Source organism: Pipra filicauda, unplaced genomic scaffold, assembly GCF_003945595.2.
Source record: "Pipra filicauda isolate LSUMZ 115617 unplaced genomic scaffold, ASM394559v2 scaffold395_size657635_pilon, whole genome shotgun sequence".
Lineage (NCBI taxonomy): Eukaryota > Metazoa > Chordata > Aves > Passeriformes > Pipridae > Pipra > Pipra filicauda.
In genome coordinates, this window is record NW_024104526.1 from 252,980 (window position 1) to 271,984 (window position 19,005).

Here is a 19,005-nt window from a genome sequence, read left to right on the forward strand (position 1 = left end):
GGGTTTCCTCAGCTCTGATCCCAGTTTCACAACTAGTTCATCTTGGAGCAGTGGAAAAATCAGTACACAGGCTAGTTGCAAGCCCTAGGATAGGATAGGAGTGGGCTGACACAGCTTTACAGCCTCAACACCCTGGGGAGACTCCTGCTCCTGTGGAGGCAGAAGAAATTTAGTTTAACAGAAGTTAGAAGGTAGATAATGCTGCTGGAAGCAAAGAAAGAATAAAATTTCAGAGGTGTCTGATTATCCTGATATTATTGATGTTGTCAGCTGGGGCAACTCCAACGATTACCTGCCAAATAAATAACATTGTTTAGGATCCCTGTTGCTCCGTGCTGAGTTGCTCTGTCCCACCTTAGTCATGCCAGCAGCCAGACACCAGCACAGTTCTGCAAGTTTTATTCCTGTCACTGTCTGATTAGAAGCCCTTTTCATCCAGGGCTGCTCTCAGATGTTAATGGTAATCCTTTTGATGTTCAGCCGTTTGTCTTGTTTTGCAGGTCTGCAACAACAAGAAGAACTGTCACTGCGAGGCCGACTGGGCCCCCCCGTTCTGTGACAGGCCAGGCTTTGGTGGCAGCGTGGACAGTGGACCCATCAGACAGGCAGGTCAGTGCTAATCCAGGTTTTACCCGTTGTTTCCATGAGAAAGAATGGAAATACAAAGTGTCACCTTGTAAGCAACGAACTTGCAAGATCGGGAAATAAGTCAGTAAATCAAATGGCTTCGTCCAAGTGCTTTGCCATCAGCTTGGGAATTTAGGGAGCAAAGCGAAGGCAGGCTGAGAGCATCCATTTTCTTGCATAACTAAAGGCAGAATAGTCCTGGAAGAATAGTTTCTTTGCATTTCTTTTTATTTTTTTTTCAAGATTCATGGTCAAGTTTAGTAGCTGACTGCAGTAAGTAGGAAGTGGTATTGATTGAAACTGAGGATGAGGAGCTGACTCCCACACTTGAGCTGATCCTGTTGCCATGGTAGATGAACATTGCAGTACTCCTGGATTCACCTTGGGACATGCCAAGCTCTGGTGTTCTCCACTGAGTGTATCAGGATGGGAATCCCTTAGCTATGTGCCTAATGAAGAGTGGGTATTGCAAAGACTGTAAATGCAAAATTATTATTTTCTATAATTTGTATTTCAATTTCCCCTTGTTGGGTCTGCAGAACGTTGGTTATAGTATCTTACTTCTCTTTGGCCAACCTCAGAAAGCATTATTTCTACACATTGCTAAGTTTTTGGGATTTGATCATCACATGCCAGTTTTTCCCCAGAGTGCTGTAACTTTGGTGATTTCCATAGGGATGTTTCTGATTTATTACTGAGTACGTGACAGGACAAGCAATCTATTCACATATACTTATATAAACTAAAACTTGATGGAAAATAAGGTCTGTTTTCATATGAATAATAGTATTCTAAACCAAAATGGATTCTCTTTTCTACATACCAGCTGCTGCAGTGAGTTGTAATACTGGATTTATGACACCATGGTCATTTCCATGACAAAGCTTCACATTATGATTTCACTATTGAAACATTCTTTTTTTTAAATGATAGCAAAGAAACCATGGTCAGGCACCGAATAAATGTCATTATTTGTGTTGAATGTTTCCTTTTAAGGTATTCTTTAAAGCATTATAGTCCTTTTTCAGCTTACCTGAAACCTAAGTCACTGGAGAAGACAAATATATATCTTTGATACTTCTAACATTTTATGCTTTGATAATTCTTGAATTTTGTGTTTTGGAAGCCAACACTTGAGTTTAACAGAAAATTGTTTTAACATTGGTTTAATATAGTGTTTTAGTTTCACCATTTTTCTCCAAAGAGAGTGCTATATTTAATAATACAGTGAATAAAAAAAATGGAAATTTCCAGAGGAATTTTCTGCAGTTGGCACTTGGATTTTACCCAGATGACTTGAAATAAACCAATGTATTTGACACTGCATTTTTCTTACGAAGAAGCCTTAAATATTTAACTGTTAGGTAGAGAAGGGAATTAATTTAAATTACATCCTCTTAGCTTAGTGAGGTGTTTATTATTCAGGATTTATTATTTTTATCATTAGATGATTGGATCTGATGATATTAGAGGTGTTTTCCATCCTTAAAGATTCTAGAATTCTGCAGTTTTGTAAGGTCCCCATCAAGCCCCACATCTCAGTCAGTGCTGACTGTTTCCCAGCATCCCAGTGGGTTCAGGCCAGTGGATGGGAGCCAGCTGGCTGGGAATCAGTTGGGATAAGCCAGAGCCAGTGATGATAGGTTACCAGAGCAAAGATTAAAGAAGTTTCCCCTACTGTGGGAGTGTGCATTTTTCAGGTCAGCAGTCCTGAAGAATCACAACATCCTCTCCTCCAGGCAATGATTATATCACATCAGAGCTGCCGCTCACCTCTTCCTAAAAGTAAGGCTTCCTTCCAGCTGCAAGTCATCTAGGCAGGGTTCATCTCACTGTTGTGCCTCATTTAGGTCCCAGCAAGGTACTTAAAGCAGCTTAAAGCACTCTGCAAACTGGAGCAAGTCCAGTGGGCTGCAGCCCCTCACTAGGCAGAGCATCCCTCTGAGAGCCGAAGGCTTTCCTTCAGCTCCTCGCTTGCCTCCACATTTGATTCAACAGCATCTGGGCTGAGCCCCAGCTGTGCAGATTTCAGACTGTTTGCCTGGTGTTAAAGCACAATGAAACCCCTAAAATCTCTTAATAAAGGAGCTGGATCGCTGCTTGTGTCTGAGGGATGGAATACATGAAAGTCTGAACGTTACCAAACCGTGATCTCAACATTTCTGATCCTTTTCCCTCTCTCCCAGCCTCTATCCCCCTCTCACCCTGGCAGCAGGAAGAAAATTCCAATTGGCATTGCATATCCACAATCATCTGATGGGTGCCAGGATCTGAACACAGGTGCAGAGAGAGAGAATACAATGAGGTATTCATGTTTAGACCTAGAGAGAAGAGGAAGAGAAAGAGGAAGAGAAAGAGAAGAGAGAAGAATAGTGGGAAGGGACCTACAAAGTCATATTTTAACCCATTTTCCCCCAATATTAAAGAAACAATTTTAAAACAGGCCATAATTCAAGCATCAGACTAGAAGAAATGAGTTGATTAGTCCTTAATTTACAATTTATTTACCCCACCTGGGGTGAGAAAGAAAACCAGGCCAGGCCAGGCCAGACAGGGCTGTCCTGCTCCACATCCACAACATATTTTGGTAAAGATGGATCTTGAAGGAAGTTTTTTCCGTGTGCTTTGTTGCAGATAATAAGAGTTTGACCATAGGAGTGTTGATAACCATCCTGTGCCTTATCTTTGCTGGATCAATCATGTACCTGAAAAGGAAGACTTTCATGAGATGGTTGTTTACAAGTAAGAAGACAACAATAGAGAAATTAAGGTATGATCATTTTCCCTAATTATACTTTAATAGATCTTAGGGAAAAGAACAAATAAACACAGCAGTGTGAATATGTTAGAGAGAGCCAGCCTTGACAAAAACATTCAGCAAGGATTAACAGCAACATTTTCCCTGGGTTAGTTTAATTTCATTTGTAGCCAGTAAATAATGTAGGTATTGGTTTGAATATATCCCTTTCCTTTTGGGATAAAAAATTCAGCAGTGATGGAAGTATTGCCTTTATTCTCATTTGCTTGAAATAGTTTCATTACATTGTGTGGCCTTTTATCTAAACTCATTGGAATGAGCTGAAACTTTTATATTTGAGGTCATTACTGTTTAAATGTTAGATTCATTAGAATAGTCTCGTGGGTGTTACGAAGCTGCATTTCCACAGATTGCAGAAGCTAATTTAACAGACTACTGGTTTCCAAAAAATCAATATTTATTTTTATTCTTGCAGGAGCACTAGACAATTTTTACTTTCCTTGTTTACTATAACAAGTCAGAAAGTCCTTGCAAAATCTCATTCTGAAAAGAAGCTACTGTTTAAAAAAATATAGGTGTTATAAAACAGAATGTTGGGTTCAACAAATAAATGTTTGCATTGCAGGTCTGTGAGTCCAGCAAGACCTTCCAGTTCATCTGAGCCTAATCATGTACATACCACAGCTATTAGTAAAAATCTCACCACGAAGCCACAAAATACAACCATACAAAAAGTGAGTCCCTAAATAGTTTAAAAAAAGCCGAGGAGGGAAGGGGGCAGGGCAGGAATATATATTTTGTATCTCATTTAACTTCTTTAATATAATAAAATTATTACATGGACTTAATATCATGTAGAACTAACAGTAATAAAATGGAAGAAGATGTAGGCTTCAAAATTCATTTATGGCTTCCAAGTTTAAGACCAGTGCAAGTGCAGGCAAGGAACAGCTTTGTGTCCAGGACAGAGCCAGTTCTTACACCAGAACATCTGGATGGGGGAGGGTTAGTGGTTGAATAGGACTCTGGAAGCTGTTCATTGCTTCTCTGGTTGCAGAGATATTAAAGATGGATAAAAACAGGCTAGAAGAGAAAAGCTAGGGAATAACATGAATTTTAAAGTAGCAATAGGCCAGGCTGGACGGGGCTTGGAGCAACCTGGTCTGGTGGAAGGTGTCCCTGTCCGTGGCAGGGGGTGGAATGAGATGAGCTTTAAGGTCGCTTCCAACCCAAACCGTTCCATGATTCTATGTCAGCTCTTGAAGTTTACAACTTTTGTTTGGATGTTTTTCCACAGAGAGATGGCCCCAGACGGCCTCTGCCCTATCAGATCATCGACATCAGCAACCCCGTGAAGACACACGATTTGCCACAACTGAAAACACCACAGCGAGTCCTACCACCCCTTCCCCAGCTGCCAGGCCACCAAGCTGGGCCTGAAAGACCCTTGCCAGCCAACCCTTCACTGAGGTTCTCCCAGGTAAGCACTGATTTTCTTCTGTTTAATACTTACTGTGTGACTATCTGCATGTGGTGAGGAGAAGTGAAGTGTTTACTCATCTTTCATGCTGCCCTTTTCCCACAGTATTTCCTTTATGCTTTGTAGGAGTTTAGAAATGAGGTGTAGATATGTTTCTTTATGGCTGGGGTTATGAGCTTAAAATGTAGAATCCTGAACTCTCTTTTCACCACTCCAAAGACACAACAATGCAAGCAATCTCCATATTACAGGGAAATGCAGGCTCATCTCCCCAGCTGCCCAACCAGAGGGGAAACTGTACAGTTTGTTAGCAAGGTGCCAAATACAGTTGACAGAGTTTAGGAAGGCAGGTTGCAGATGTGATGTGCAAGAGCAAGAGGTGTAGTAGCTTGGTGTGCTTCTGCTCTGCCAAGGGGTGCATGAACTGCATTCTGTTTTCCCAGAGCACAGATCTGAAGAGAAGGCTGATAATTACCCTCACTACTTCATGCAGACACACCTTTCATTGCAGTGTTTAAATAGACATGGGAAACCTTTTTTTTTTTTTATTGAGTAACATGCATCTGAGGGTGGTAGTCAGGGGACATGAAATTGTCTGTGCAGTTGTCTACATTAAATAGTCCCTTTTCTTGTCAATGGCTTCTCTCTTTTGGGCACATTTGTAGCGTGACTGTTTCCTAGCAAAGGAACCAGGCACCCAGCAATTTCTGTTTTGTAGACATTGTGCTATTCTGGATATGGTACAAGGTTAAAATGAAGTGAATGTTGTTAACACCAGGCTATCTCCTGTGAGCTGCTCTGAGACACTTTCCCAGTGATTGATGGGAGGATTTGGCTGTGAGATTCAGTGCTGAAGTGATTTGAAAATTGGTTAGAAAAATAACAGAGAAACAAACAGGGGTAAGACAGGTTGCCCAGAGAAGCTGTGGCTGCCCCATCCCTGGAAGGCGTGGTTGGATGGGGCTTGGAGCAACCTGGGCTAGTGGAAGGTGTCCCTGCCTATGGCAGGGAGTTGGAATCAGATGGGCTTTAAGATCCCTCCCAATTCAAACCACTCTGTGATTCTATGAGGCAGCACTGAGCTCCATGGCAGGCTGCTTACATATTGAGACAGCAAATAAAATGTATCTAGTTTTGATTTTCTCTAAATCTGGATATTTAATCACTCAACTTAGACCAAGTTTTACAACTGTGGCCAGTTTATTAATTCCTTTCAAAGTATTTAAACTTTTTTCTTTCTCTTGTCCATCCTGCTAACCCTTTCCCTTTTCAGGGGAATGGGAAATACTGATTCTTTCTAAAATCAATTTTATAGGAAATCTGAAATAGTATTGGTTTCTCTTACTCGTCTTTAGCTCCAATGGTTCATGTTCTTACCTCTTTAACATTCTCCATAATCTCAACATTGTCAGAAACAGCTACTTTTTATATCAGAGGGGACTGTAGGAGGAGAAAATCTTTTATTCTGAGGTGAACTATTTTACTCCTTCGAATCCTGGAAGAAGTAAATTAGCTTAAGAATAGCTTTGGATAATATCTATAGATACTAATGAATGTATTGCTTCAGCACTCTCTTGGAAGCATATCCACCAGGTCATCAAGAGGAAGCACTTTAAAAATCATTGCTATATTCATAATGTCCTCCAGATGCTCAGTTCTGCAGGATGGTGCTGAAGAGGAGCATCCAAAAACCCATTCACAACTTCTATGGCTCCACAGCTGCCTCCTCCTGCTTCTCTCTTCCGAGAGGTGCATTTAAACATGAGCTGCTTCCTTGTGCCTCTGGGCTTGGAGCAGTGGAGAGCTGAGGCACCACATCCTCAGTAGACTCCGAGACAACTCTTTTCCCCTCTAATGGTTGAGACAGAAATTAGTGAATTTTAAAATTACTATTTTGATATAACATTTCTTTTCAGATGTAATTAAAATAGTTAAAAGACGCCACGAAAACCCCCAAACAAACAAAACCCCAAAAATTCTTTAGCAAATGAGTTGTTGCCAAGTTTCATGTTTAACAAACTTTGGACTGATAAACAGCTTTTTCTTCTTTTTTTTTTAGATGCTCTTGCAAGGCAGATATACTTCATTTACAGGCTAGATTCACAGTCAATATAAATCAACACAGCACCACTGAAGGTGCAGGTTTATCCTAACTATAGGTTCAGTCCAGGCCTTGGATTTGATCTCTTCCTCTTGGTTTTATTACTCTTAGCATTCAGTTGCTGCCTCTGATACCGTCATCATCTCCTTACCAAAATGTATCTCATATTTTACAGCTCATCCCTAATTGCAGGAAATACAGCTTTGTGTTTTTACTTTTCCTTCAGTAAAACTGAGCTGGGCTCAGCTTCTGCTGCTTCTGCCACAGTCACCCCTGGGAATAGCTCTCCTGTGACACCTCAGCCTGGCTTTAGGCACTGAGGGCTTACATAAATTAAGTTCCCATCTAAACAGATTGAGGAATACCCCCCTTCTCACCCACTGCATGTCAGGCAAGAACATTCTTCCAGTTGCTTATTTAAAAATCAGTGAAAAGAAGAATAGAAATTTCATGCACCTGACGTCTTTGTAGCTGCTCAATATGAAAATTAACTTTTTCATGGTAATATTTAAAACAGCACTTCCCCAAAACCAGAGACTGAGTGCATGACATGTCAAGTTCTCAGTATTAGACTGGACAAAGAAATCCATCCCAAAACTCTTTGTATTGAAGGGCTGAAGCTCTGTAGGGGGGGAAATGGGCTTGGAGAAAGGAGAGAGGTGGAGCAGGGAAGCACAGCCATGGTCTTGGAAAGGCTCCAGCAGGTTCCCACACATGTTAACATACAAAGCTGTATGAGTTTGGATTCTCCTGTGGCACACAAAGAATATAAAAGACCCTCCTGTACTCACTCAAGTATTAGTAACAGTTATGCAGAGAGTTAAAAAGAGGATGGACATTACACGCAATTTAAAATGTACTTTGTAGCAAATTTGAAATTACTGTATATGAGATTTATTGAGCTCACGTATTTTCTTCCTTATGAAAATGCCTATGGATAGTCAACCTGCATTTCCTTCTTGAAACAGCAAACATTTGCCAAGAAAAGTAAGAAAAAAAAAGGGGTGCTCAAAACAAATAATGAAGAGTACTTTATTCATGAGCCATTGGTGCTCTGATCGCTTGTTTTGATTACATTTTGCAGGGGATCTTTAACTAGATTATGCTTGTAAGCTCTGCCTATTTCCTTTTGGTTAATTTTACTAATGATAATTATGGCAAACTAAAAATAAAGAATAAAATTCCTTGGAAAAAGCGCAGCTATGCAGCTCAAATAGTAGAAAGATCTGAAGAGAGTTTGGGGATATACTGGAGAGTTTTTGTGTGCCCTGAGTGAGCCACTTAATCTGTCCCAGCTCTTCATAATGAACACCACAAATAGACATGTTACCATGTTTGCAGGGCTTCAAGGACCACCCAGAAGAGTCATCTGACAGCAGATGACTTCTGTTCTTTATTAATGAAGCCTTTAATTCCACAGAATGAAAGCACAGCAGCATCTATAAAAAAAAAAATTCCACAGATGCTACCAATCCAAACCAGACTGGAGTAGTTTGTTTTTCTGGTCATCTGAATTTCCATTTTAAAGTGATTTCTGATATTTCCATCATTCTATATAACTACTTTTACAAAGTTATATATTTAATTTTCGTTGTTTCCTTTTACCACCAATTAATCATTGACCCCAGGAGAGTGGCACCCCGTATTTCTACAGTAAAGAATCAAAATAAACAAAATCATTAAAATATATTAATAAACATTTGTTTTAAAATATAAGTGCCCACTTATTAAAAATAAGTCATGGTTTACTCATTTAAAGATATATAGTCACAGCTGCCTCAAAATAATCTTCAGTTGAGGTTCATTTGGACAGTGGGGGTGAGGCACTGTGAGGGTGGGGAGGCCCTGGCACAGGTTGCCCAGAGAAGCTGTGGCTGCCCCATCCCTGGAAGTGTCCAAGGCCAGGTTGGACGGGGCTTGGAGCGACCTGGGATGGTGGAAGGTGTCCTTGATGATGATCTTTAAGGTCGCTTCCAACCCAAACCAGTCTGTTACTCTATGAGTTTGTCTCAGTTGTTGCTGTGTGAAGGGTGTTCTGTCAGTTCTGAGAACTAACTCGACCTTGTTTTATAACAGGACCTCCCCAAGCCCAGCCCTCCTCGGAAGCCTCTCCCAGCAGACCCTCTGACCAGAGCACGCAGCTCCTGCACAGCCGTGCCTGGACACACAAAGGCTCTGCCTCAAGTCACTCCTGCAAGGTCAGTCCTCCTCATGAACACCTTGATTTACAACACTTCATTCAAAGACATGTCTAAAATGTCCCGAGTAATTATTGCTCAGAGCCACACAGCAACCATTTTCTGTTTGCTTATACAAAAGCATGTTGTTCCCACTGGGAGTGCGGCAGCACAGTTGCTCTGACCTCCATAAATATGAGAATTTATACCACCTGTGAGGGTTTAACCGTAAGAACCCAACTGTATGTTAACAAAAACTCACCAATAAATACAATAACTCCCAAAAAAAAGTCCTCTTCCACTGAGAACTGAACGTTGCTAAGATCAACCACCAACAGAAGCAATTTCCTGTTCACACATTTCCAATCTCTATCATCTGAAAATAATATCCAAAATGTTCAGAAAGCACACAAATTGTACACTTAAAAAATATAAACTGTGGTGAAAAAAAAAATCAGGAAGTAGAATAACTATAAGCATGTTCGATGGTGTTTTCTTCCCCAATATTCTTCACTTTCATTTGAATAAAGTGAGCTCCAAGGAAGACAAAAGAGGTGTTTTAAGCTACAGGAATTCTACTTAATTAGAAACATTAAAAATAGAATCAATACAGTTTCCTAATATTTCTAGCAAAAAGACTGCAAGAAGGGACTTTGATTCCAAACTCCTGGCTGTCCATTCCAGTAAGATATTCTGAAAGTAATAACATTTTAAGCTGACTACTACAACTTTTGGAAACCAACTGGTATTCTACAACATTAAGTAGCATTTTTGAACAGGTATAAAATTGATGAGCACCCAAAGAAACAAAGAGTTTAAGTAACATAATTTGCTATTTTCTTTCTTTCCAACAGACCTGCTCCCAGACATCCACCACAGGTATCCAGGTCCAGCAACGCTGTGGATGTGAAGTGACTGGAAAACCTGACACCTTTGTTTTAAAAAGTGAAGACAGACGTTTGCACTATCTTTCAACTCCAGCTGGAGTTCATTTCTATGACAATACTTAGAATTTTTAATGTTTAAAACAGCATTATTTTTAAGAATTCTGAGCTACTGCCTTTGGTGCTGTGCTGTGCTATGGTGCTCTGTATACTTGCTCAGGTACTTGTAAATTATTAATTTATGTTGAATATTTATTACAGTGCAGTGCACTGTAATAGATATTTTTACCATAGCTGAGTTTTCCTAAGAAGGAAGCCTTTTTTTTGTAATATTTCACTGAACTTGAATAATTCTGCTCTATTGGTCCTATGTAGGTTTTTTAGTTTTGGTCTATTCTTTGAGGACTGTTGATACTCACAGATAAATCAAACGTGTAACCAACTCAATCTCAGTGATTCAGAACAAACTTTGGAATAAATACATCAGGGTACAAAGGAAAAATCTGTCCTGGAACACAGTGAAACGCCTGATATCTGCACAAAGAAGTGTAACATGTACTTAGCCAAAGGATCACTCTGTACTGTAATTTCATGTTACTGTTTGAAATCGTGAAGAAATCTGTGCTGAAAGAGAATGTGTTCACAAGTTCTCTCACTGAAGAAGTACTGTATATCAGAAAACTGTATTTTTTTAACCTCATTTTCCTCAAACACCACATGGTTAGTACATATTAATGCAGATATCAGGCCTCCCACTGTCGTCTCCTTTCTGATGCTTTGCTGATTCAATTCAACCATCTCTGTTGCATCACTGTCCTGTTCAGACCGACAGCACATTACAGGCATGGGGGGAAGCCAAGCATTACAAAGAATTACATTTTAAGACTCAACTATTATACTTATTTCTTTTGCCTCACCGCTCTGCTTATCAACTGTATTTTGCATATTTACTACTGTTTTGTATTTAACTTCTACAGTGTTGCTCTGGGTTTCTTAATTCTTGAATCAAAATGTGTATTTTGGTTATCCTAAGACATGGAAGAAAATAATTCATCTCTACTTTGTTGGCAGCATTACAGCTGATCTCTTCTGTACCTTCTCAGTAGCACTGCTGAACACAGTTGTTTCACCTATGTTGGGACAACAACAATTTTCAAATATCAGTTGAAACAGAGGGAGAAGGAATTATTACCTTATATAGGTTGGTTTCCTCATTGCTTGTAGTTTTTGTTTCTTTAAGCAAAAATAAAAGCATTGACAGAAACTTGTATCTCCATTCAGTAAGTGTAATTGTATTTCATTTTCCCAGTTATTCCCCACTGCAGCAACATAACCCTCATGTTTATTGAGAAACTAAACAAGCCAAAATAAACCCCAGCTTAGTTTGTTGCTGAATAACAAAGGAAATGCTTCACAAAAGTGTTTCAATTCTTAAAGCAACTCTTAACAGCAACAAGGAGGCTTTATGCATAGAGAATCACCAGGACAGGAGGATGCAAACATCCCAGGACCAGCAATGCAGATGAAACCAAAAGGATGCTTTTTATATACTTTTTTTTGATTTAAAACACTAATTTCTTCTTTATATCTAAAGTGGGGGAGTGAGGGGATGTCTCCATTTGAAGCAGCCACATGATCTCAGTTTGCCCAGTTGAATACTCCCATTTTTAGAAGGACAAGTCACGGTGCTGTATCAGAAAACTTTTGCTACCTGCTGAAAACCATAATATGAAACTGTGAGGAGTGAAAGGAGGTGGTGAAATTAAAACTAAAAGTTTGTACTATCAGCATCAGAAGTTCTAACACTTGAATTTGATGGCAGCCACTTAAGTAAGACTTAGCACGTGCATAAACTTCAACACGTCTCACCTGGGCAATCTTACAAGTTTAGAAAATAAAAATATCCATGCAAGGCACCCTGTCCCTGTCATGCAAGCAGCCATCCCATCAACACTGAGTCATGTGTTAAATTTACTAACTATTAACACTTCTCTAAAACAAGCAGCTGAAACACAGGTATCCAGTGAAGAGGAATTTCATCTTCCAGTTAAAAGCACATGACTATAAGAATGTATTATCTACCAGAGTTCTTATCTAATCTTAGACACGGCTAAACCTAAAGATTTCTAGTGGTTGGAAAAAAAAAAATCCTAATTCCTTATCTGAAACAAGGGTAGCAAAATTCAAACATCCTGTGAAAATGAGCATTACTTGACACCAACAAAAAGTACTTACTGGCCTACTACAGTCTGATTTATTTCCTGGCAAAACAGACATGCAGGTGCAACGTGTAGGACAGCCAGATAACCTGGAATCCTTCCAATTAGCACCATGTGCATATATATTTGTACATATTAGGATGAAAACCACTACCAGCAGAAAAGGATGTGCAGCTTGGGGTGGGGGGGACGATGAAGGATACATAACACAGGTTGGCTGACACCAAAAAAACCATCAAGTGCCTCTTCTGTTTTGGAGAGTTTTACGAGTAGCAGTATGAGTAGGTGATGGGGTTTGCACCAAATTATTGTCTTTATGATTAGACATGCAGATGTCATGTAAAATTCTGCTGACGAATGGTTTTACGTTCTTAAGGGCAGTTTAAGCAAACAAATTAGGGTGGGATACACCAGGATGTGAAATTCTACCTGTGCTACTCATTGTGTGGATCTGTAGTGTCTGTGTCAGCACAGGCTTTCAGTCCTGTCATAATAAATTCCTCTACTCCATGCTCAGCAAACTTCTAAAATCACATTTAATAATTAAGATACATCAACCTTTAAACCCTCAGTATTTTATAGTGCTCAATTTACCTTCATGGGAGAGACATTTTATGCTGATTCTTCCTTTCTTTCTTCTTCCACACACATATTCCAGTCTCCTACCTTGGGAACTGCTACAACCAAGCTCCTTTTCCAGAGGCAAGGCAGGAACAGAGTGTGCTCTCCCTAAAGCACTGCTGCCATTATGCTAGTCAATAGAACAGGAAGTACAAAACACCAAAGAAAAGGAATAAATAAGCAGCAAACAAAAAGAAAATTGCATGTTTACCATCTTTCTCCTCATCAAATCGCTTGGGTTTAGCATTCCTAGATTGTTTTTAAAAGCTAACAATTATGACAGTAACAAGATTTTTTTTTTAATTTCATGGAATATTTTAAAAGCCTCTTCAAAAGCTCAGAGAAGAAAGAGATACAGAGCTTTTTCCCTTCATTTCAATTCTGATTTTTCTGATCATTTGAGTACACAATATTCTCTTGTGTTAACTTCCGATCAAATAACAGCCTTTTTTAATTTAACTATAAATTACCATGTAGCAGCAAGCAAGTTCATTCTTTATCTGTCTTCCAAGCATTCCACAAAATACAATTTTCTAAACTCAGCAATGCTAAAACTCACCATGCACAGAGACCATCCTTCCATATAACCGTACCATATGTTGCCAAAACTTAAAAGATGCCCAATAAATTACAGGCATAACTGTAATTATATTGTCATATAATATTTATAAGAGAGAGAAATTAAAAGCCTGACAGGAGGGTGCAGCCAGGTGGGGGTCAGGCTCTTCTCCCAGGGAACGAGTGACAGGACAAGAGGAAACGGCCTCAAGTTGGGCCAGGAGAGATTTAGGTTGGATATTGGGAAAGAATTCTGCCCTGAAAGAAGGAATTAGAGGTGGTTTTTTTGCCAACACAGAAGGTTTTAAGTTACATGTGCACTTCTAGTAGGATCTTCCAGCAAATAGAGTCTGGTAAATCCAACACCAAATCTGCTCAAGTTCTATGTCTCAATAAATGTATTACTAATTATATTTGGTGTTTAGCCTATGTAATTACCCAAATGGTTACTTACCCAAATTTCTAACTCTGCCAAAGTTGCCTAACAAGAAATACAACTTGCAAAGAGGGAAGGGCATCTTTCTGCATGTACATCCTCCCTGCTCCAAGAACATGTAGCAAAGCCTAAAAATTCCGTCCCATAGATTGCCTTTTTATGTGCCTTTCATTGGCATGTCACTGATGGTTCTATCTGTAGGTATTTCCAGGATATTTTCCTTCTATTAAACAGAATTGGAAAAGGAGAAGCTTGATAAATCAAAGGAGTATAATTAAACCAGGAAAAGCATCTCACTGAGGAAAAAAGCCATTAGCTGCACTGGCTCTCCTGCAAACTGAAGGCACCAAAAGCTGAGCACAGAGAGGGTGTAGTAAACCCAGAGTATGAAGTGAGTGCCATTAAGCAGAAAGTCTCACACAGCAGCTCTGTGGGAGGGATTACAGAGCAGAAATTCAGCACTACAGAAGTCTCTCCCCTGCCTCTCCATGGGCCAGAAGTGACTTTGGGCAAGTGCACTCCACAGGTCACTTCAAGATTTTAAGTGACTGGCACTGAACGGCCTTGCATTAGCTACAGTCCCACATGCCAGCAAATTTATAAAGCTCCCACTTCTCTGCCCTGCAGGTTTGGGCAAATTTGCAAGAGTAGGGGAGTCATTACCTGCAGACCCTTTGCACTGTAGAAAATGTAAGCAATATATACTTACTACTACCTTTATTTTACATTCTTTATGTGTGAATGACCCTGTGGGGAGAAAATAAATGCCTGGTTATGCAGTATATTAGATTATGCTTGATTTGGAGGACAGGACTGATTTGGGGTGTTGTTGGTTTTTGTTTGGTTTTTTGTTTGTTTTTAAAGCAGCTTTAATTTTGCATTTCTCAATGCTTGACTTTGCAATCTTGATGTTAGTGGATATAAGACATCTAAGACTACTTTTTTAAACACCTAAACCACAGAAATTATACCTTATGGCATAGAATCACAGAATGGTTTGGGTTGGAAGGGACCTAAAAGATCACCTAGTTCCACCTCCCTGCCACTACTCCAGATTGCTCCAAGTCTCATCTAACCTGGCCTGCCATCTCAGACTCTTTTCCACCTTTTTTTTTTGTAATCCCCAGCAGCAATAATGGGCTTCCAGAAGCAGCAGTGGGTAGAAGAGAAAGCATGTATTTGATGATCAGAGTCCCAGAGGATTGCTGCAAACAGACCACTAAATCCTGATTTTTGTCCCCATCACAGCCAGACTGACTTTTTCATCTCCCTCCTGACCTCCAGGCCCCAGTCCCAGCCTCTTTGCCTGCCTTTCCCAGTTTTCAGGCAGGAGTCTCTCAGTTCCTGGTCTCACTCCCATCCTCCTGACTTGTTTCCTCCCATTTCCTACCCTAGTGAAATCACCCCCCTTTGTCCACCTCCAGGTTTCTCTGAACACTTCCTAAACTGCTCCAGTTTGAAGTCTGCATCACATAAAGAAGAATTAAAACTGGGCTCCACAACTCGTTGTGCTTCTTTGGAAGGTTTTGGTTGCTGTTTCTAAAATGCTGAGTTAACAGCCTTCCTTGCAGAGGCTACCCCAAAGTAGAGGGAATGTGAGAAATATTTTCTGCTTTAAAAATTACTCAAACAAAAGGAACAGATGAAAGCATAGCCTAGAAAAATGGTCCTTCTTCTGTTTGCTAAAGCCATCTATACATAAGAGATAGATAGTAAAGTGATATCACAAGGAGATTGCAGCACATTCCCCAGTAAAGTAAAATGTGTCTGAGACAATTTTAGAGGTTTTCTTCTTGCAAAGTGCTCAAGTAAGCTGTAGAATCATAGAATGGTTTGAGTTGAAAGGGACCTTTAAAGTCCATCTCGTTCCAACCCCTGCCATGGGCAGGGACACCTTTCACTTTATATTTTGACATACAGGTGGCCCTGTAGGTCTGGTCCTTGGGTGCCACGTTTGATGGCCATTGCAAAGCAAAGCAAGTACTATGGCAGCACTATAACATTTCATTCTCCAAAGTGGAAAGAATTACAATGCATTTTAAAAAAAATTAAAATTCAATCCCAGTCTGTACATATTTCATGCTGTAACGTGCAGGCAACCATCAAACACAAGCTGCTGTTAAGATGAGGTAACATATAATTCCTACACCCTGTTCCCAAACTTCACAGTTTTCAATTACCTTCTAAATAGTCCTCCCATTGTGAAAATTTTATGCAATTTGTGTTAAAATACAAATATTCCTCACCAGTGCATAGGAATTACCCACCATTTCTCTCTTCCTGTGTTATCAGCATGGCCTCCTACTAAAAATGAGTTGACATAAAAGTACCATTTCCAGAAATAGGTCTGAAAATATCTCAGATCATTTGTATCAGATTACTTTACTATTAAAGTTGTAAATTACTTTTTAATTCTGAAAACCAGAAACTAATATACATACATATATATTTACAAAAATACATCCATTTTAGCCTAATTTTCTGTAAGAATGTTGGATGCCTTAACACCTTGAACATATTCTTCACTTCTAGAGCTGAAACTAAATTTGCTGCACAAGCAGCCTGTGATTGGAAATAAAGAAGCATCTCCTTGGAAAATTTAAAGACGAGTATTAACAAGGTTGGGTAAGAAATGCTAATTTTCTGTTTACCAAAAAGGCAGTCACGAAAGCAAAAGAGGTCTTGAAGAAGAGAGGGAAGCAGTAGAGAAGCAAAAAAATAATTCAGTGTTTAATTTTCAGCAGCTTAAATACGGTTAGTAATATCCTCAGGGGAATGCCAAAAAGTGTGTGTGTTAATTTGAATTTTTTACATCTAACTCTGTCTGCAAGAGGGTTTTGATATAAGAAAACAGAGTCTGTAAACCCCATAGATGCACTAAAATACAGGAGAACCCACTGAGGAGGAGGCTCAGTTCCATAATTTAGAGTGCCAAGGACCCAGAAATCTGAATAATAGAGGTAAAACAGGCAAGTTACAGCATCTAACTGAGATCCAGTATTCATATTTTCACTCTCTTAGTAGGAAAAACCATCTGAGGCACCCACCTCTGAGATGGGAAATAGCAGTTTTTCTCATAGTTTTTTCTTCTTGACTCCAAAAAATTGACCAATCTCCAAACAAACCAAAATCATAACAAATGGAGAAGGAAATGCATTCAAAAAAGTAAACCCAGAATCAGAAAATCTCTAGAGAGAGATTATTCATGTGAAAGCTTCCAGTCTTCCAGGAGCCCATTATGATACTGGTAAAAAGGACAGAATAATCCTTTTCTCTATAATAAGGGAGTGATAGTTACATTTAAGCTTAGCTGTCTGATTTTTAACAGCAGTTTATCCTCAGCTATTCCAGCAGCTAGAAATATCCTAGTATTATTATGCTACTAATAATAATTAATTACTTAGGAACTAATCTGATATCGATGATCTTTTCAGACTTCTGTCTGAAAATTATATTTTTATATCAACTCATTTTTAATAGGAGGCCACGCTGATAACACAGGAAGAGAGAAATGATGGGTAAGTCCTATAGACTGGTGAGGAATATTTATATTTTAATACAAATTGCACTACATTTTCACTGTGGGAGGACTGTGCAGAAGGCAATTGCACACTGTAAAGTTTGGGAACACGGCGTAGGAATTATATGTTACCTCACCTTAACCACAGCTTGTGTTTGATGGTTGCCTGCACATTACAGCATGAAATATGCATAGATTAGCATTTAATTAATTATTACTCTAGAATTATTAATACCAGAGAACAAATTCTCTTGTTAGTAACACTGACACCTTTAATTTTGATGAAAAGCACTTTAAAAGAGCTTTTGATCCCCAGCACATGCCAACACAAACAGTGCACAGCCCCGGTCCTGACTACAGACTTAAAGGAAAACCATAATAGTCAAAACTGTCTCAAATCATCAACATTAGAAATAAAATCCTAAAAAATACCTGAGCAAAAGTCTCTCCAGCTGGATGTTGCACCTGCAGGTCTGGGTACTTTGGCCTGGAGGAGCACATCCTGAAAAATAACCTTTAATGCTGTTTGAAAGGTATAATCTCCGTCCTACACCAAAGTAATCCAGGGTGCTGCTGACTGGAATTAAACTATCAACTAAGGTTTTAACAAAACCTAAAGCACCAAAGTGCTTTAATACCCCTGTTGCTACTCAGAGCCCACACAATGATGCAAAATAGAGTCATTAGGCTGGTGCAGAAACCACTAACATGAGTCTGGCTGTAAGCAAAGCCCAGTAGCTTGGAAATTGCAACAAATAGATGGTTTAAGAGGATTCTTAGGTAGTCTGAATGAGACACATATTTATATAAAAGCACAGGTCAGGAAAGGCTGCAGAAATTAATCAAATTCCTTATTTATCACAAATATTTTGAAGTGCATTAGGAATGTATGAAAAACATATTCACTCAATTAATACATCTAGTGCTTACAATTCTTTTCCCTAAAATTGTGGTTTGGATACACTTTGGGCTATTCCTTCCTTTCTAATTGCCTTCAACCTATTACCGTAAATTAGTGACCTAAATTAGACAAAAATCACAGTTCTGGAGGCAGAAAATCCTCTAGATTTACTACAGTAGAGAATTACATAAAATTCCAATATCCTCCAGCATTCAATAAGACATAACAAACTACAGGACCATTGCTTTGATGTGATTTCTATGTTTCTAACCTTCTGAAGTTTGAATTTCCAGTGCCAAGTTTGGGTGTCCTTCCCCGTGGCCCAAGAGAGTGCCCAGAGTGCAACACTCATGTATCTGCCCCTCAGCAGCCCTAAAACAAGCAAATTCACATTTTGCTATTCAATTCCCCGAAGAAGAAAGTCTGCACAACCTTGGCCCTTCCACATCCAGCAAAGCCTTTCCTCACACATTCCCTCTTTATCACTTTTGGGCTGTTTTCCTGTCCTTCATTCTCTCTTTTTGCTGCATCTGCTTTGTGCTCCCGTGTCTTTTTGACAGACTTACAGCTCACCTGGCTAATTTTATATAAATCCTCTAGATGAATGAGCTTCTTTCCCCCTTCTTATTCCAGCCAGGCCTGTCTTCTGAGCATTATCTTTGTTTTTCCAAGGCATGCAGACTCCAGACTTTCCCAGGGCAGCACCATGCCTGGCTCAGAGGG

At 39.5% G+C, this 19,005-nt stretch overlaps 1 protein-coding gene across 1 annotated transcript in view; it reads left to right on the forward strand.

Annotated features, from left to right (window-relative positions):
• Positions 1–11,307, forward strand: part of ADAM12 (ADAM metallopeptidase domain 12) — a 180,920-nt gene extending 169,613 nt beyond the window's left edge. Inside the window, 6 exon segments of the mRNA XM_027726454.2 lie at positions 501–609; positions 3,262–3,397; positions 4,011–4,119; positions 4,683–4,865; positions 9,043–9,164; positions 9,998–11,307. Coding sequence (XP_027582255.2) covers positions 501–609; positions 3,262–3,397; positions 4,011–4,119; positions 4,683–4,865; positions 9,043–9,164; positions 9,998–10,058 — 720 coding nt within the window. The 3' untranslated portion in view covers positions 10,059–11,307.
• The last annotated feature ends 7,698 nt before the right edge of the window (positions 11,308–19,005 follow it).